Source organism: Anopheles gambiae, chromosome 3, assembly GCF_943734735.2.
Source record: "Anopheles gambiae chromosome 3, idAnoGambNW_F1_1, whole genome shotgun sequence".
Lineage (NCBI taxonomy): Eukaryota > Metazoa > Arthropoda > Insecta > Diptera > Culicidae > Anopheles > Anopheles gambiae.
The window spans coordinates 45,733,839-45,754,027 of record NC_064602.1 but is presented as its reverse complement, the minus strand read 5'-3'; the positions used below and the strand labels follow the sequence as shown (position 1 = coordinate 45,754,027).

Below are 20,189 nucleotides of genomic sequence, written 5' to 3'. Positions count from 1 at the left end.
CGATTTTCCCCGTCAGTAGCAGTTTTCCACTTCTATTGTGGTGGTGGCAGGTTCTGGCCCCAGTCAGAGGTATATTGACGCATTTTGACCCTCATAAAAGTGGAATAAAAATGCATTGGAATATGTATGCAAGGTGTGTGTGGGTGAGAGCGTATGTTTAATACGTACTAGGATATCATCAATCATGCATCTTTAGTGGGGATCGATTGGAGCATGGGAATAAACAAGAATTTGACGCTATATGGTACTTTTGGATTAAACAACGCTAGCGAGGTGTATTTTAAATGTAACGTGAGCGCGGAGTTTAAATTTTTTAGCATATTTGAAAAGAAACCGTTGAAATGATTGTCATCGTTTTCAAAATGTATACGGCTAAATATCTCTATAAATCGGATAACTAACACATGATTATATTTAAAATTTAAAGGACCTGATGAACTGAACTCCTTTTGATGTGAATGAAACTGATTAATGGACTCTACGAGTATGTGGAGATACAGAATTGTTTTAATTATTCTAATCAATATTTGTCCAATTGGCCAAAACCATCAATTTAAAGGACCTGATGAACTGAACTCCTTTTGATGTGAATGAAACTGATTAATGGACTCTACGAGTATGTGGAGATACAGAATTGTTTTAATTATTCTAATCAATATTTGTCCAATTGGCCAAAACCATCAATTTAATTTGTTCTAAATCTAAGCGATTATTTTAAGCAAAGTGCTAATAATAAAACTCGAAAAGTGAACAATATCTCACTTCAGGCGTTCATTAACCCTGAAAGACAAATTTCTCTCCCTGCTCATCAGAGGAAAAACTCTTTGCATTATCACTCCCAGCATCCTTTTGCTATGCAAAAGAGGCAAAACAAATATATCCCCATGACCAAGTGAAAACACTTCACATTGTCGAATAGCTTCCCTTGCGTCGCAAGAAAAGAGGGAAACGCGTTTTCCACTTACTAGCGCACTGGATGATGCTGGTAAAAGGGGTGACTTTTCAGGTTTGCATACGCAACAAGCCAATGATGACATGGTAGAGAAGGTGGTGGTGTTAAACAGCCGCAAATTGCTCGCTTAATTAATTGCCAGCTTGAGAGGCCGTACCAGCGCAACAGGTTAATTAAACCTAACCCTTTGGAAAAAGGGGTATTAATTTTCAAGAGGGTTTGTGTTGTTTGTGTTGGGAGATTTTAGTCACCTCCTTTTTGTTTGGCCAATGAGCTGGGAGCAGGGTGTTAAGTAAACGCTGGGAACGCTATCATCGTGGGAAAATTTGGCCCTATGTGAGTAATGCATAACGCAACTCCTTTTCATTAGCATTTGAATTGTAGAATATTTTGAATGTAGTACTGCATTCGGTACAAGATATATGAATACGTGAGGAATTTTGTTTAAAGTAGTGATAGTTAAAGCATTTCAGCAGTCAGGTATGACATGCTCTCTCTTTTTCATTTAAATTTTAATAGATGATATCTTATGACCATACATAAACAAAACAGCTACGCCAGATTCGAATCATTGGTCGAATACCATCCCTAATTGCCTACGTAATCTTCACAGATCAAGACATAATTTCTCATAAACATCCCACCCCATCTAACCATCGTCCGTTGTCTACCCAAAAAGTCAAGTTTGTGCATCTACAATGAAGCAAACAAGACGCAATAGAATACGCCAGCCGAGACGCTGAGCACGCGCTGTGTGCATAACGATTTCCGCTCCCAGGGATGGAGTTTTTTTTTATGAATTATTATTAAATTATTAGCAGATTTTTTGCTGCTTTAAATTTGGCGTAGAAAACCTCATACTAAAACAACCTTACTATCTAGTATTCCAAGCGCCGTGACGTTCGGGGGTTGCCTGCCCAAACCATCCTCGATTGAATTTGTTTTTTCTTTTTGGCGTAACGAATCAAACCCCAACACACAACGTGCGAGAAGTGGATGGAGTAACGCAAAAAAAAAATGAAATCATCTCCATCCCAGCGGGAGTCAAGACATTACGAAGTAGCAGAGCAGAGCAGAACACGCACACATAGACGCAGCATCGTAGCGTCGTGGTACTATGAGTCTGGTCCCTTCCGTACTTCAGGCAGGTGCTGCCGTGGAGGGATTCGGGTCGATCCTTTTTCACCTGTAGACAGTGTAAAGGAACGGCAAGCTGGTGGTCAAGCAGGTGTGCAGCAGCATTATGAGCAGTTTCCACTGTCCAAACAGCAATGCCGGCAGACACAGAAAGGCAGCCGAACGAGGCACGCACAACCTCCAATAAACTCCTTGGCCAAATTATGCACGTAAACAGAATTATGTTATTATTTCCAGTGCTCCGCACATTTCGCTGGTGTAAAGAAGGCCGAAAATGGAAGAATTGCTTTGCTTTATGCGTCGGCCAAAAAGGAGCGCCAGAAACATCGTTCAACGATAAGCAAAGATCCCCGCTCGAACGAAGGTGGAACGATGATGGAAAGAGAGGACGACGGTGTGTAAGCTAAAAACCAGCGTCCGGCAGCATCACCTTCATCCGACTCCACGGGACAACACAGCATTATGAGGCATCGCATAATTTTCATTTTCCTCGTTGCCTTTCTTTGCATTTTTTTATCGTTCAGCCGAATAAGCGGTATGGTTTATACTCCCGCTGGAAATATACACAGACGAAAACCCCGCTCATCGATGGCAAACGGTACACGTTCGGTCATTGGGATGGAACGAAAATTTTCATCACCGTATTCTACGCCTAAGCATCCCTTGACTGTGGCCGTTCAATATGCGATGTAATCAAGAAATTAGATGATAGAATGTAGAGTCAGCCCCCCGGATGAGCTTGGGTTTTTATTGATTTTTGTGAACTGTTTATTTTTCGTTTTGATTTTTGTTCCATCGTTTTTTCTTGCTTGTTTGTCGTTGAATTGAGAAGAAGTTTAATTTATGTACAAAATTTTATGGTAGCTTAAGTCATATGCAATGTATACATTTTTTCTACTATTTGGCAGTAAGCACACAAGGGTCAAGCTACATGCAAATTTGCTAAATTAATAGTCCTTATCTTACTTTGAATGTTACGGTGCTTACCACGGTGTGATACATAATGTAAAGCTCATAATACGAAATCTAACAAAAATCCTTTTGAGCGTTGAAACCATCGAAAAATGATAAAAAAGAATTTTATTTTCTTCACAACGGTAAATTAAAATCCACTCCGACTTCCCCTTCGCGAAACACATTATTCAAACCATGGAAAACCAATAACCCCCTGTAGATGGTCCGAGAGAAAGGAAAATGAAACTAAATGAATAAAAAAATCTTTGCGCGAGGCTTGCTGTTGCTTATTTATAATTTATAACTTCTACCATAGCCGCTCCGGTGCCATCGAATATCTCCCTCGTGCACCTCTTAGATATCCATCCGATGCCATGGTATAGCTTTTCCAATATGATTCCGTACCATTTATCGTTTTGTCTTCCTCTCTCTTTCGATTTCTCTCTCTCGATCCTCCTCTCAGTCTCACCCTCTTTCCCTCTCTCTTGTTCATCAATCGAAGAGAGCATTGATCTAGGCAAGTTCGATTCGTACTGTTCCGTTCGAAGGGTGGGTTTTGATTTTCTCTCCCTTCAAGCGTAAGGTCGTCTTGGCCCTCTATACCCGAACGTATCCGTTGGGAATTCTCATCATCCCTATTTCGTACGGAGTTTTTACTTCCCTGCTCATTCACCATACCTAGCCGGAAGAATCGTGGATCGTAATTAAAAAGGGAAACTTCTGTCCGCTATACGCCTGGATAGAGTCTCCAGTAAAAGAATCGGTATCGGAAAATAAAATAAAAATCGGATCATAAACCACCCCTTGCAGCGCGGATAAAAACGAACAAGGAAAAAACGCAAAAATAGAAAAGAAAAAAAGATGCTCCGTCACAAGTGCAATGGCCCTCGGTAAATGTTAGCACTGTGTGCGTGCTGTCAGCTTCCCGTTTGGGCCGATGATAATGATAATTTTTTATTCCCTGCTACCACCACACCGTCACAGCCACAGGATCACGACCGTCTAATGACGGTCCTTCGAACTATCGAACGTTGCGTCTTTCTACGGCTCAGTTCAGCATGTGTCGGAGTGGTTTCCTTTTTTTCATAAGTGTGGAGCACAGAGGGCATGGATAGAACAGGAAAAAAGGCACACATTAGAAACATGTGGAGAGGAAAAGCCGCTTGTTTTTCCGTTCCCCGTACTTTCCAGTACTGCTTATGACGAACTTTTCCAACATTTTTGCTTCATTTCCCTTCCCAACACTCCCGCAGTTCCAATCATGGTGTTAGACTCAATAGGTGGCCCATCACATACTCGTATGTGTGTGAGTGTGTGAGAAAAAAATGAGAGTTTTTGTACCTTTTTCTTGGTCATATTTTCCGGCAAAAAGAAAACTCTTCCGTGCCTCACACCAGCGCGGGACAAAAAGATGCTGTGCTCGTTTCTGGGTAGTGCTGTTGCTGCTTATCATACACAAAGACGCTCACAGATTTTTTACTCGCCTACGAAAGCGCAAACACATTCATTTGCTGCCGCCGCCGTTCCGTTGCCGTTGCCATGTGGATCGGCGAGCCAAAGTTGAGAGCTAGCCTGTGGTGTTTCTACATATGGGACGCTTGGGAGTCTAATGTTCCCCGCTTTTCCACTTTTTAGCCCTCTCGCCCTCACCCACACTGCTGGAAGGAATGGAATGGAAGCGAGGAGACGTTTGAAGAAGGAGGAAAAAAAGTATTTTTCATTTTTTCCATCCCCACCGTTTTCCACTTCACTATCCCCCGGATCATGCAAGCTTAGCTGTATGTATGCTGTATGTGCATGTTGGGAAGGAAAAAGGCAACTTTGGAGAAAGCACCGAGCGGAAGGAAGGAACGACGGTTAGCCCGGTTGGGTGAATGTTTATCCTTTCTTTCGCCTTCTTTGTTTGAAATAACACAATTAAGAAATTGTGTATACTTTGGCCACCGGAGAGGACTCGAACGACCCCAACAACGGACAGCGCTTGATGGATGGCTTGGATCGGATTGCACGGTGGCGCTGGTACGATATGTGTTCATACATGTGTGTGTGTGTGTGTGTGTGTGTGTGTGTGTGTGTGTGTGTGTGTGGTTGATTCTGAGAACAGTTTTTCTGTATGGGTGTGAATGTGTGTTATTCAGCGAGAAAGGATGCTAGAATTTTTCATGCAAAAGAAAATAACATCTTTTCCGTAAGCAGACGGTCGAGGTGCATTGAAGGGAATCAAGACGGGGCGAGGTGTTTGAATCAAATTTTCATACATGGTGCGCTCTAATGGAAATTCTTATGTCACAATGTGGACCCGTTCGCGAACAGCGTATTCCGGGGCGAAAGGGATGGCATCTCCGAAAACAGATATTAATAAAAAATCGCCAGCAGGCGAATTACCAAACGACTATATGCTTATATTGGTTCTGGTGGCTCCGTGTAGGGAAGTGATATTTGACATTCTTTAACTATAATAATTTAAATTACTGGCCCGATTACCAATTTTAAAACATTGTTAATATTACAAATTTCATTTGTTTAATGGTTGGTTTATGAATTATGAAAATAGGAAAATTAAACTTGTTGAACTTTATCATAAAAAGTGTGTGAGAGCTGGAGTTCAACGTGGCTTTTGTATACATGCCCTCATTAATTCTACTCGAGTTATAATTTTCATTGTAGGGGTTTCTAAAATTGTTTAACAATTACTAGCATGATGTACACTGGAGATAATGATGTAATTAAACATATATTTGAATGAGATTGTATAGATTAGATTAGATAAGATTAAACAGACAAATCTTCAAATTAAGGATACAATAAATAAATAATTACTAAGCAGAGGAATAGGCCAAAAATATTACAATTGAATATGTTAAGATAAATAGCATTCTTTGTTTGATAATATCGTATATGTTCCCATTTTATTTGGCAAATAGCAGCGTTAACTTTAGTTAAGAAGTTTGCGAGCTTCAAGTTTTTTTGTTTACGCAGTCCATTGCAAGTCACCTTCCCGTAATATGATATGAAAATTTATATCTTTGTGCACACCTACTTGCATCAGCGTATGAGGCGGAAATTGTGTGCTGTGTGTACATAAGACAACAAGACTGTTGGAACCATATCGTGGCGAGGAAACCGCAACGGGCCGCATGAGATACGTTTATTAGTGGATATTGCCAAAACGAATTATGTGCTCGTGTTAAGGGGATGATAAGAAACTAATGGACAGGGCAGGCCGGCTACAAAAGAACGCAGCAGAAGGAAGCATTGTGATTAGGTTGTCCTTCGGCAAAGAGACATATTTTTATGCCCCGTCTCATTGCGGGTTGCTTTTTACGGTTTTTTATGTCATTGTTTTGTGCGCTGTTTGCGCTGTGTAAGATTATCATCACACACACACACACATGTAGCAAACCATATAAAACCTCCAAGGGACGAGCCGGCATAAAAGACGAAAAAATCATTTATCCCGTCCTGTCCCGAGCCCGCAGACGGTTCAAGAAGGACAGTTTTGTTTTCCGACTCAGGCTGGGCGAGTGGAGCAGGAAGTTAATCTTAATTGTAATTTCATACCGCTCGGTAATGGGTCGACCGAACGTATGAAGCAAACCCGTGTCCACATTGTAGCTTCTGGGAACCGAGTTGAGAGACCGTTTTTAATATCTCTGCCTCTGGGTTTGGACGGTGAAGGGATGTGTGTAGAAGCATGAGATGGTTAGTAGTGGTAGAGGATGGAGATGCAATTTATTTTGGAATTAGTACAGACTAATGGAATCCGTAAATTATATTACATTCAATGGAATCGACCATAATTCAGACGGTACTCTGTTGGATTCAGATTTATTTGTTTGTTTTGTTTTGTTGAAGTTTGTCTTTAATGTTATGTTTTAATATTGATAATGTGTGGCCTTTTTTCATTCACTCCATTTAATTTAATTGTGCTTGACACGCATGACATTGGTTGCTGCTTTTGTAGAACAATAGACTTGACGTAATATTTAAAAAGATTAATGAACCACAATACTCAGCTGCCCACGTACTATTATCATACAAACATTAATCATGTCTGTATAAGTATTCTATCGTCCCGATGCGATCCTCACATGCTTCAGAAAGGGTGTGTCGGTACGAATGAGACCGAAATAACGCACACCAGTTGAGAGGATTCTTTACTTTTTTGTTCAAGCTGCCTATTTATTTCTTTTTTCGATTCTTCACTTTCTACACCATCAGCTTCTTTGCCTTCCGCTCAAGCTGCTGGGGGGTGGAGTGGTGGAAATTTTGCAATGAGGATTGAACAAAACGAGATTCACCCGGGAGGGAAATAAGACGGCGCGTACCAATAGTATGCTCGTCCTTATCGCATGTGTTTTGTACGCGAGCTGAGATGATAAATATAACGTACGACTGTTGTTCCAGTTACAGTGGGAGCAGCAGCGCGTGTGTGTGTGAGTGTTTTTTTTCTTTTTTCTTTTTGCACGTTCCGTACTCATCTACTTGCCCATCAAGGAGTGACACAGCGGGCCCTAGGGGAACGGGAAGCAATGCGAGGCAAGGAATTACTCCGGTGCGGTGAAAGTCGCACCGCCTGCGCCAAAAGTACATACCGGACGACCCGTATGGGAGGGAGGCTAGCGCTTGCTCGATATTTATTCTCTACGTATGCAAATTTATTCGCAACCTTCCTTACATCTGCGAGAGGGTACGATATATTAGATTTCGCGTCACACATACGCGCTTATTTGTATGTGCATGGTATGTGCGCACAATTTCCATGGTGTGATACTTTTTCTTTGCCGAATCTTCGCTCGTTATTTTACCCGGCATTTACATGTTTTATTTTTTTCCAATTCGGCATCTGACACCAACATTAATCCGTTGAAACCGTTGGTATATGAGGAAAGCAGGGAGAGACATTCAACAGTGCATACCGATCGAGGGCGAGCTACTATTTTTTGTGCTAATGAAGGGAAACCAATTGGACTTTAAATACTCTTACTAATGATTCGAACAAGCAGTTTGATCGAAACTTGAAGATTGAAATGTATAATTGCGTCCAATAAGCGTGTATTTCCAAACCCTGACAGGCAGTTCAAGAAAACAGATGAATTTAAGAATCATTCAACTTATACTGTAAATCGACGTGTAAAAATATCACCACTCACATGGATTCAGACAAATGGTGAGCTAGATAAGAGCAAACGTGCTCGATTGGAGAACGGAACAAAAAACACTCTCATTGCAAAACGTGAGGAATTAAGAGAACGCAGAAGAGGCAGCAACAGTCGGGTGAAATTTCCTCCCGCGTCCTTCTAGCAGAACGATAAAAAAAAAACCGAACCCATACCCAAAGGAATCATACGTGGTGATAGAAAGAGAGCTAGTAAGACCATGTCCTGCCATCTCGCTGGTTCACGATAAGAGAAAGAAAGCGCAATTTAAAACGCAAATAACTTTCCCCTCATACACACGCGCCATACCACGTAGGGCACACATACAGCATGGTGAGATGATGCGAACCATTTACATATCCTCCCACACACCCACACACACACACACATACTCGCACACGGTTCACACATGTATGGCAGTATATGTGTGTTTGCATATCTTCCTTTCACTAGCTCACTCTTTCTCTCTCTCTCTCTCTTTCTCTCTCTCTCTCTCTCTCTCTCTCTCTCTCTCTCCCTTTCGTTGTGACTTGCATCATCCCTCTAAGGTACTGTTATGGAGGCGTTTAGGGCGAAATGCGATAAGTGAGCCAACCTGCGCAAACAGTCCGGCTCCGACTGGCTGGTCACTCAGCGAGCCGAGAGGCCACTCAGCACGATCGAAAGGACGATCGTGCTCTCTTGGATTAAGGCGGCCGAGCGGGACGGTCACACACAAAAAGGGCTTAGGATTAATAAATTATATATTACTGTTTTGTTTTTAATAAGTACAACGTCGTTTTAGCAAAGCCCCACAAATATCACAAAAGTGGCGACGAGAAAAGTTAATGTGATCGTTTCGTGTTGTAAAGTGCTGACCAAATTTTAATTCGTTTTTTGTTCGTTTTCTTCCGTGTCCCGCTCACACACATACACCCACACAATTGCGCCACCACGTCCCAAGAAGCGCAAGATGAACCCCGCTGATGCAACGATGGATTTACCGACGGAGGAGGAGCAGCGACGTGCATCCTTAGGCCGGCCGGGATTTTTCAACCCGGCGGTGATGCAGCAACCCGGAGCATCGCAGCCGCACGTTCCCTCCGTGCACGAAGTAGCGTTCCATCATCAGGTGTCCCCAAATGGGCACCTCTATCCGCCATCGCAATTGGGACCCGCATCAGCGCCGCCGGTATCAGCGCCATCGCAATTTGTGCAACCGCCATCGCAAACGGGCTCAGCTGTAGTGGATAACGCCGTACTCCTACAAACGCTGAAAATGATGCAGCAACAAATGACCCAGCAACAGCAGCTTATTAGTAAAATAATGTCCCAGCAAACAAACCAGCCCGCATTTACGCCAAATTTCAATCCAGAGCAAGCAACGGAAGCATTAGCCAATTCGATTATGGAATTTCGGTTCGATCCTGAAGCTGGCATCACCTTTAGAACATGGTTTTCCCGGTACGAGGAGCTGTTCAACGAGGATGCTTGTCGGTTAAGTGATGCAGCAAAAGTGCGACTTCTTTTAAGGAAGCTAGGTGCAGCCGAGCATGATCGGTATTTGTCGTTTATCCTGCCCCTACGTTCAAGTGAATTTTCATTCAAGGAGACGATCGCGAAGCTCGCTGTGCTGTTCGACGTGCAGGAATCCTTGATAAGCAAAAGGTACAAGTGTTTGCAGCTTACAAGGAAACCTGAAGAGGATCTGCTTACCTACGCATGTCGGGTAAATAAATCATGCGTAGAGTTCGAGCTCAGCAAGCTCGACGAGGAACAGCTAAAGTGCCTCTTATTCGTTTGTGGATTAAGAGAAGAACGAGACGTCGAAGTGCGAACCAGATTGTTGGCGAAAATCGAGGATCGAGAGCAGATTACGTTGCAGCAACTGTCAGAGGAATGTAGTCGCATTGCCGCGCTAAAAAGAGACAGCGCAATGATTCAAGAAAATGAACGGCAAGTACTCGCATTGCATAACAATAACAAAAAATTTAACAATCATACTAAAGCTAAAAATTCGAGTTTTCAGCACCGGCAATTCCCCAGAAGAAATAATGTCCAAAGATATGATAAGCAGCGTCCTCCCGCACGGAACACCCATCCCAGTCGACCATGCTGGCTTTGTGGCGACAGACATTGGGTGCAATATTGTGGCTATAAATCGCACAAGTGCCAAGATTGCGGACGAATAGGACATCGGGAAGGCCACTGCAATACCGCGAACCAAAAAGGAAAATTTCGTCAGAGCCCATCGGTGGAGACACGTATCGTCACGGTGAATGCATGTGCCGTCGCGGTAAACCGTAAGTACGTTAACGTACTAATAAATGGGAAAAATGCCAGGTTACAACTCGATACGGGGTCCGATATTACGATCATAAATAGATCTCTGTGGCAAAGCTTAGGCGAACCTCCTCTAAATGCATGCGAGATACGAGCAAAAACAGTTTCAGGGGCTAGCCTTCACTTAGACGGGGAATTCGAAGGAATTGTTACGGTTGGAGAGAAAACAAAAGCAGCTACCATCCGCGTAGCTTGCGTAAATCTCTTATTATTGGGTGCAGATATCATCGACGCATTTGATCTCGGATCGTTACCGATGAATGCATATTGTGGAACGGTTTCGACAGCGACACCAATTGCAAAACAATTAGAAACCAAGTTTCCCAGTGTTTTTAGGGGATCAGGCTTATGCACCAAGGCACGTATAAAAGTGCAAGTAAAAGAGAACACCCAACCAACCTTTTGTCCAAAGCGCCCAGTCGCTTATGCTATGCAAGAAGCTGTGAATAAGGAACTAGACAGATTAGAGCAACTTGGAGTTATTACGCCGGTAGACTATTCGGAATGGGCGGCTCCAATAGTGGTTGTTAGAAAGGCAAATGGAACTATAAGAATATGTGGAGACTACTCCACCGGCCTAAATTCAGCATTACGGACGCATGAATACCCTTTACCATTACCCGAAGACATTTTTGCCAAACTTGCCGGTTGCAAATATTTTAGCACAATCGATCTATCGGATGCATTTCTTCAGGTGGAAGTAGAAGAAAAATACAGATCGTTTTTGGTAATAAATACACACCGTGGTTTGTACACATACAACCGATTACCACCAGGTATAAAGATTGCACCAGCCGCATTCCAGCAAATTATTGATACCATGCTAGCTGGATTGAATGGAGTGTGTGGTTATATGGATGATGTGATAGTAGGGGGTAAAACTGAGGTTGAACATGATGCTAATCTATACAAACTATTGCAACGGATCGAAAGCTACGGGTTTACAATACGCGCCGAGAAATGTTCTTTTAAAATGAACCAAATTCCATACCTAGGCCACATAATTGATCATCAAGGAATTAAACCAAATCCAGAAAAGATAGCGGCAATTCTCAACTTACCAGCACCAACCGATTTAAGTGGCGTAAGATCATTCTTAGGTGCCATTAATTACTATGGCAAGTTTGTGCCCAACATGCGCGAGTTAAGGTATCCTTTAGACATGCTCTTAAAAAAGGACGGAAGATTCGAGTGGACCCTTGATTGTGAAAAAGCTTTTAAAAAGTTTAAAGAAATTTTATCATCAAATTTGCTTCTCACACATTACGATCCCCGAGCCAAAATTGTTGTTTCTGCAGACGCCTCTTCTATAGGGGTCGGAGCAACCATTAGCCATGTTTTCTCTGATGGATCCGTTAAAGTAATACAGCACGCATCTAGAGCGCTAACCAAAGCAGAAACAGGTTACAGCCAAATCGATAGAGAGGGATTGGCCATAGTATACGCTGTAACCAAATTTCATAAAATGCTGTTTGGGAGACACTTTATTTTACAAACAGATCATAGACCGCTGCTTAGAATATTTGGTTCAAAAAAGGGGATTCCGATCTATACAGCAAATCGTCTTCAAAGATTCGCGCTGACGCTACAGCTTTATGATTTTGAAATGGAATACATACAATCAGACAAGTTTGGAAATGCGGATGTCCTGTCTCGTCTTATACAAAATCATGCAAAGCCAGAGCCAGAATATGTGATCGCGAGCGCTAGCCTAGAAGAAGACTTGGAGGCAGTAGTTATCAATGCGATTAGTTCGTTCCCCCTCACGTTCAGAGACGTTGAGATAAAAACCCAGAGCGATCCCGTACTACGACAGGTTTACACACATATAAAAAAAGGCTGGCCAACAAACGTATCGTATGGATCAGAGCTTGCACGTTACCATGATAGAAGAGAGTCCTTGTCAGCAGTAAACAACTGTATCCTATTTGGAGAGAGGGTAGTGATCCCCAAACTGCTACAGAAACAATGCCTGAGTCAGATCCATCATGGTCATCCGGGGATTCAAAGGATGAAGGCCTTAGCTAGAAGCTACATGTACTGGCCATCTATGGATCGTGATATTACTGAATGGGTTAATTCGTGTCATGCCTGCCAGGCAGCCGCCAAATCACCTCCAAGCACCGATAAAACCAGCTGGCCAAAATCTTCAGCTCCTTGGCAACGCCTTCATATCGATTATGCTGGTCCTTTAAAGGGAGAGTGGTATCTTATATTAGTGGATTCTTTTTCAAAATGGCCTGAAATAGTTCAAACTAGCAACACGTCATCAGCGGCTACAATTGCTATTCTTCGTAGTATTTTCGCACGTTTTGGTATGCCGATGACGCTAGTGTCTGATAATGGGACACAATTCTGCAGTATTGAATTTGAACGATTTTGTAAGAAAAGCGGTATTATACACGTTAGAACGGCGCCTTACCATCCACAATCAAACGGCCAGGCAGAGCGATTTGTGGACACTTTTAAGCGAGCTATGAGGAAAATCGAAGTTGATGGTTACACGGTTCGGGAGAGTTTGGACATATTCTTACAAACTTACAGGTCTACCCCAAACGCTTGTCTGGAAGGATCAAAGTCTCCCGCGGAGATCATGTTGAGTAGACGCCCAAGAATACCGCTGGATTTATTAACACCATTACAAAACCCACCACAGATAAGCCCTACTGTAGAAGAAAGAGAATTTTGCCCTAATCAAAACGTTTATGCTAAACATTATTCCCAGAATGGATGGAGATGGATAACCGGTACGGTTCTGAAGCGACAAGGTAGAGTCATGTACGTGGTCAGGACGGCTGATGGAAAGATCATTCGACGGCATATTCATCAGCTACGTCGGCGAACGCAAGAAGAATCTTCAACAGTAGTTCAGCCTCGCTTACCTCTAGATGTTTTGCTTGAAGCTTGGAATTTGGATCGCGTACAAAGTCCACCTGCACCTGCACCGTCACCACCAGCAGACTTACCGTTACCTTCAAGCATCAGCGACCACCAAACGGTACCGGTGCTTCCTCCTGCTACGTCCACACAAACATTTGGAAAAACAACAACTGCACGTCCCAGAAGGCTGTATCAGGTACAGGAACCACGACGCTCTTCTCGCAATAGAAGATTGCCCAGTCGGTTCGATGTGTACCGTCTATTTTAAGAGAGGGAGATGTTATGGAGGCGTTTAGGGCGAAATGCGATAAGTGAGCCAACCTGCGCAAACAGTCCGGCTCCGACTGGCTGGTCACTCAGCGAGCCGAGAGGCCACTCAGCACGATCGAAAGGACGATCGTGCTCTCTTGGATTAAGGCGGCCGAGCGGGACGGTCACACACAAAAAGGGCTTAGGATTAATAAATTATATATTACTGTTTTGTTTTTAATAAGTACAACGTCGTTTTAGCAAAGCCCCACAAATATCACAAAAGGTACCATCGTAGTCCGCGAAGAAATTTGGGGATTCGATCGGAAACGGTTCTCGAGCGGTCCTGATGGAAATGAAAGGACACGTAAGAAGGCCAAATATACGCAAATGAAGAAAGAATGAAAACCCGACAAGAACAGCAGTCCGGGGGTACCCCGTAGGGGGTAGGGTAGTCAAGGAGGCAAGGGTGCAAGCGAATGAAAATGAAATGCCAAGGAAACTAAGCAGGCTTCTTTCGGAAGCCGAATGACGTCTCTGGTGGAAGTGAAGGCGGGAGGAGTGGAGAAAACCCAAGATGGCATCCTTCCACATCACTTATTCGTTGGGTGGTTTAATGTGTTTTGTTCTCTATTGCATAGGAAAGGAAATTTTAAAAGTTTTGAAAAAATAATACTATATTTTTCATTTTCCCTCTTTAATCAAATCAACGAAATCGAAATGAACCCATTTAACAACAATAAAATCGATTAATGTTTAATTCTTTTTTATACAATGTGAACTATTTCAAATACTTTATTTGGTGACAGACTTTAAATATAAAAAAAAAAAACTTAATAATATCAATGTAGAAGCAAAGCAAAGGGCAAATTAAATATTAAAAAAACAAATGCAACATATTTTTATGATTATTGAAACAAAAACTGAAAAGCAAACATTAAAACAAGCGACACAATTCCTTTAACTACAACCCCTATGTGTTGTTCTCTTGCAATCCAACCCCCAGTTCTTGTTCGATTTTTTTATCTCTGGTGTTTCATTCAGCTGCAAAACCGAGCATTCGTGCGCGTTGAACTGAAACAACGAATCGAACGAGGACGAGCGGAATCGAGTGCACGCCATGTTAGCATATATTGTATTTTAATGAAAATACATAAAGATCCATCGATAATCGGGACGTGGAGTGGCACAGCCAAGAGGGGGTGAGCCAGTCGATAGAAAGTCGTTCGTTCCGTGATGCTGGCAGAGGATGATGGCAACCAGGGGGCAGATCCCACATCGTGAGGAGGTAATAAGGACGACCCTAGATCTTTCCTCTCGCGCCAACACGTCCTTGCTGTATGTGTGAGGTACATGTGTGTGGGTGCATTTTTTTTCGATTGGAAATCGGTTCGCTTCTCGAAGTGTCGTTACACTCTCGGTACTCGGAGTGTGTGTCGTCCTTTAGCTCATTTTATGTGTGGTTGCGCTAGTCGTTTTTTTTTTGGACTACTCTGCCACCTTCTCGCTTCCGGCATAGAGAGGTGAAGGTTTTTCTTGTAGTTTTATTCGGCTCACTGTTGGTGCTCGTTTTCTCATCTTACAATTCAGTCCAGCTAACGAGTTTAAGCAGCGAAAAGAGAAGAAAGGACATCGGCCCTCCATTCGAAATGTCCATGCAGGGAGGCAGAGGAAGAGGAGGAAAGCAAATCTACTTTGCATACGCCCGCACATGTGCTGCTTTTGGGTCGGTTAATGGTTGGGAAAACGCAAGGGAAGATTCATTGCGAAGGAAACCCCAGGACTTTCTGTTGGTCCTTTGTTCCATAATATTAAATGAAAACTAGTGAAATAGAATATTTTCATCGGTTTCGGTTGTGCTCCAACTATTGCTTTCGTATTTTAATTAAAAAATATGAAACGTTTCATTTTATTATTGCAGCAAAAGTTTAACAAAAACTAATATGTTCCACACATGAGAATTATCACTACACCGTGGAAAAATAAGAAAGTACACCGACTTAACATCCTTCCTCCGTTGTAAGCATCATCCCAACGTCTGAAATGGATTATTGGCTCCCGCAACAGAAAGACAACATTCCATTATTTCCCGTAGGAAATACGCTTTCATAACATTTTCCTTTCATAGCATAATCTGGAAACCTGGCAATGGAACATGCAACAATCGCGGATTTAATCCATCGATAAGATGCCTCATTGTCTGGCGTCTGACTTCAGCTTCGTCTTTCAAACGGTGTACCATACAGATTTGCCATATTCGTATATCAAACAATAGCAGACAGTAGCCGCGTCAAGACAGTGATTCACGTTGGAGCAACAGGGCTTAGTACAAGCATTACGCTGCAGCTTTTGCAATATCAACAACAATTAAAACCATTGTCTGCACACAAAGTCGGTTAGATTACTCCCTACGTCCCATCCAGTGACTTCGACCAGATGACCTCATTATCCCTCTTTGCCATGACTCAGTGATGGATGAAATGTAAACAAAGCCTTACTCTTGGTAAGAGATTTTCGGTAGAACGGTTTTTTGATAAGGTTCCGGACGATTACTGCACGAACAGTACCCTCTATTTCAGAACTTTCTTCATCTCAATTTGGTCCCTTAATTCTGCAATGCTATTGTTTCTTACTCCGCGTTGAGCTCCGCAGTGAGTTTTTTTTGTGGCCTATACGTCTCAAGATCTACAAAGTCATCGAATTTATGATGCACATCCTCTAAAGAACCGTCTCGACAGCGAAAGTGACTTGTATATTTTGCTTCGGAAAAGACGAGAAGAGAATTTTACGCCAACACGTACCACCGAGCCATACAGTGCGGTTGGGAGAAAACGGAGAGACATCGGTAAACGGTTGCACTTCCGGCAAAATAGTGGTGGCACTCGGCACGCCCTTTGCAGAAATGACAATTTTCACCCTCGATTGAGTCTCGTAATTGTCGTTTAATTCGAAAGTATTGCTCAAAGGTCTTATAAATGGATTGTGGCGCCAGTATTATTACCTCTTATTCGAAAGACAATTCGTTCTCAAAATGAGGTAACCCCCCCATTTTTCGTTGCAATCAAACGTGTGTCTGGTGTATGTTGTGCAAGATAGTCTTATACAATAGATGTTGTACTGTTCAAAAGATGAAATAACTTACATGTCTCCGGAAAACAAACAACTGTTATTGATTATGAAGATCGTTATGCAAACATCATTTACCTAAAATGGAAAGAAAAACAAACAACTTTTGTGAAATATGATCTTATGTATGATATAACTGAAAAAAAAGTTTATAAAGCTAATTTTTGTTTTTTCATCAATATCGTTTCGGAACTAGAAACTAAAGTGCAGCACATGATGCTGTACATCTTGCAGCACTTAACAAGTTCATCAAAACTTCTGTATATGGCTGTGATACTTTTGGTTATTTGATATTTTAACTTATTCTTCGTTTATTTAAGCTCTATCCCTTTTATACCCCCAGAAGCCCATACAGTTTTTGTGGAGTTAGTGCATCCTTTCCAAGGATAATTAGTACATAAGTGTACGTACGCGTGACTGTCCCATGTTAGTGTTTGTTTCGTATATTTATTCCGCTATTACATGCAGCGTACCCGGTTTCTAGTTTAAGGTGATCGCGCACTTCGCGAATTTACAAGTTTGACACGTTTGTCATGGAAAAGTAGTCGCAAACGTAACAAATGTGTTTAATGACAACATACTGGACCATTAGTTTACAATCAATACGAACTATTTCCTTGCGAAACTATAATGTATCTGACGTTTTATTTCCCTTTCAATAGCTCACCCCCATTGGTATCAATCCTACGTGTAACGGAAGATATATGAAAAGGAAGGCAATCTCATATCAAGAAAAAAGGAAGCTAAATGCAATCTCTTACACTCGCTGAAATCATTTAATCAATACACCAACATCCCGTTCGTTGCTAATCCTACCTCTCGGGCAGAAGACAGGTTTTGTAGATACACAAAAACATATCCAAAGCACAACGGTTGTAACTTATTTTCTTAAATAAAAATCCGTCTCGATTCGTTTGTTGGTGGCGGAATCGATGAAAGTATAGATTCGCCAGCTTCTTTTTCCCCTCATCAGAAGAAACATGTTTCGTTCGTTTTTACGTTAAGCGCAGAACGGGGCTCAAGCCACATGGCTCATAAATATATAAAGGGTAATCAAATTTTGGGATGAAACCCGTTGATTAGAATGCGCAAAATTAGGGCCGAATTGTTTGGCTGCGCCCGACATTGTAATGCAATATGCCCTGAAGCAATTGGTACCATGCTGCTGGTACGGTATCTTCATGATGTATTTTTGGTATACTTTAATCGATGAGTTGTAGGAAAATTTATCATTAGTACACAGTTTTTTTTTGTATTAAATGCTCCCAAGTATTTCTACACTTAAACAATTATGTTATGGAAGTTCTACAAAGAGAACTTTGTTTCTATTTTTCTTTTGCAATTTTTTATGTCCAAAGTTTTAGTAATGTTAACACAGTGATTAATTTTTCTAAGTGTTAAACGAACGGCAAAAAATCACATCCCATTGTAAAATTAATCATTTTAGTATTGATTACCTTTCAACCTGCTATTCAACATCAATGTGTTTTTTTTTTGCAACAGGCCGTTAATGGATTACCTATACATCAATTACACACTCGTCAAACGTGCACTCTATCATAAAACATGACATGAGAGTGCAGTAACTTTAAATAAGAGTTTAAAATAAAAACACAAAAATACATCTGTAGCACATTTATACAACTGATTCATCCACCCACATATTTTGTCGGGAAGCAACAACAACAAAAGCACAGTTCGTCAAATGCTCATCATATTCAAATCATCATATTCTTCATTCAGGTTCACCCGACCGTGTGCGTTCGCCTTCTCGTTTTTCCACTGTTGTTCAGCATTCAAACTCAACGATTCAAACGGATTTTGGTAGCAAAAAAAATGCATTCAAACTCGTACAGCAACACATCAGCAGTACATAATCTTGTATCAAAAGCATTTATGAAATAACAGGATTTTCGTGTGTGTTTTTTATTCATTTTTTCGATCGGTTTAAAATGCGGGAAAAGCGTAGCATCAAGTCCAGCATAACGAAGTAGTTCCGTTGTCTCCCTCTCGACAACGCAAAGAAAAAAATCTCATTACATCTTTTCAAATGAAAATGATACGTATGAACCTTTTCCAGTCCATTTTATCGGCATGATTATGGCATGATTACAACAGCGAAAGAGCATAGAGAGCATACTGCCCAAATGCTAAGAGAACAAGTAGAACGTCAATCCTATAACTACAGCAGGGCTACACTGGGTTCCTCTGCCGTGCCGTGTATCGTATGTACCATCAATTGACGAAAGTTCGTTATCGGAACCGAAATGTTGGCCACATTCCATCGTTCGTTCAAACTTACTCCCGATACCATTTATGGGTTGTGGCAGTGTGCATCATCAGCGGAAAAGATCTTAACTCTGCCCCGCCGAGTACCGGAGCGACTCCCTCCGGAACCATCAACCCTAGGAAGGAAGCTGCAATAAGCTAGCATCAACGGAAAAATTGCGCCTAATTGGAGTACGCGCTTATACGATGTGCATGCTGTCTTGATTGTTTTTTATCGCTTCCGCAGAGGGCGCCATTTTGGGGCGAAATTTCTTTCGTCTCATTTTCGGCCCCCGTGGGTGCCGCACGTTTTATATATTGTTTTTCGCAAAACATACGCTGGCAAAAACGGAAAAGGGGGAAGAGTACAGCCGGTTTTATGACCTATTTTTATGATACCTCATAATCCATAAATAATTTTTAATTGGATTTACGCGAGGCACTGTTGTGCGCACGTGTGTCCTTTTCTGAAACGATGCTTTTAGCCTCAGTCACAGGAGAGGAAGTTTTTTGTGACGATAATGCTGTATGTATGAGCAGTAATACAATAAGAAGAATAACACAATCCAATGAAACGATACCAATCTGTGTTAATTATTCACTATGCATCATAGCATAGAAGCAACTAAAACATTTGTGATTCAATTTCATCGTTAATAGTGTATGAACAAAGATCCATGCTGTAGCTCGAAGGCACAACTATGAATTGACGCGTATCATGTACAAAAGGTATATACTTACATTTGTTACCATAAGAAGTTATGTCATGTACTTAGATGGAAAATTTCGAAGCGTAGCGAACAAACTAAAAAATTATAAAAGACTAGCGTTCAGAACCACTAAGAATTGCATCTTTGGATGAAATATGGACAATTTTCCTTATATTTCAGCAAACAATTATTAATTAAGTTTTAAAAATTTGATTTCGAAAATTCATATGTTGATGAATTCGCTGATGATGAAACAAAAAAATTCTATTATTTCTGCGTTTAATTTGTATATGTAATATGTAATGTAATTTCAGTCTAACAGCATTAATGATGCTGTTAAATTCAACGCTCACGAGTTGGTTTTCGACAGTTGTCATCGATTTGAAACACTTCTTCTTCTTCTTCTTTGGCTCAAAAACCGATGTCGGTCAA

The 20,189-nt window shown here is 41.6% G+C and overlaps 1 protein-coding gene and 1 long non-coding RNA gene across 2 annotated transcripts in view; one reads left to right on the top strand and one right to left on the bottom strand.

Annotated features, from left to right (window-relative positions):
• Window positions 1-20,189, bottom strand: part of LOC133394108 (uncharacterized) — a 70,555-nt gene that overhangs the window by 33,767 nt on the left and 16,599 nt on the right. The window lies entirely within an intron of this gene.
• Window positions 8,758-13,365, top strand: LOC133393653 (uncharacterized). Its single transcript, XM_061659459.1, has 2 exons — window positions 8,758-10,484; window positions 13,250-13,365. The coding sequence occupies exons 1-2, from the start codon at window positions 9,155-9,157 to the stop codon at window positions 13,294-13,296; spliced, it is 1,377 nt and encodes a 458-aa protein (XP_061515443.1). The 5' UTR covers window positions 8,758-9,154; the 3' UTR covers window positions 13,297-13,365.

Coding starts and splice junctions, on each gene's coding strand:
- LOC133393653 (XM_061659459.1), top strand. CDS start 9,155: ATGAACCCCGCTGATGCAACGATGGATTTACCGACGGAGGAGGAGCAG. Junction 10,485..13,249: donor ATGTGCCGTCGCGGTAAACC/GTAAGTACGTTA, acceptor CATTATTCCCAG/AATGGATGGAGATGGATAAC.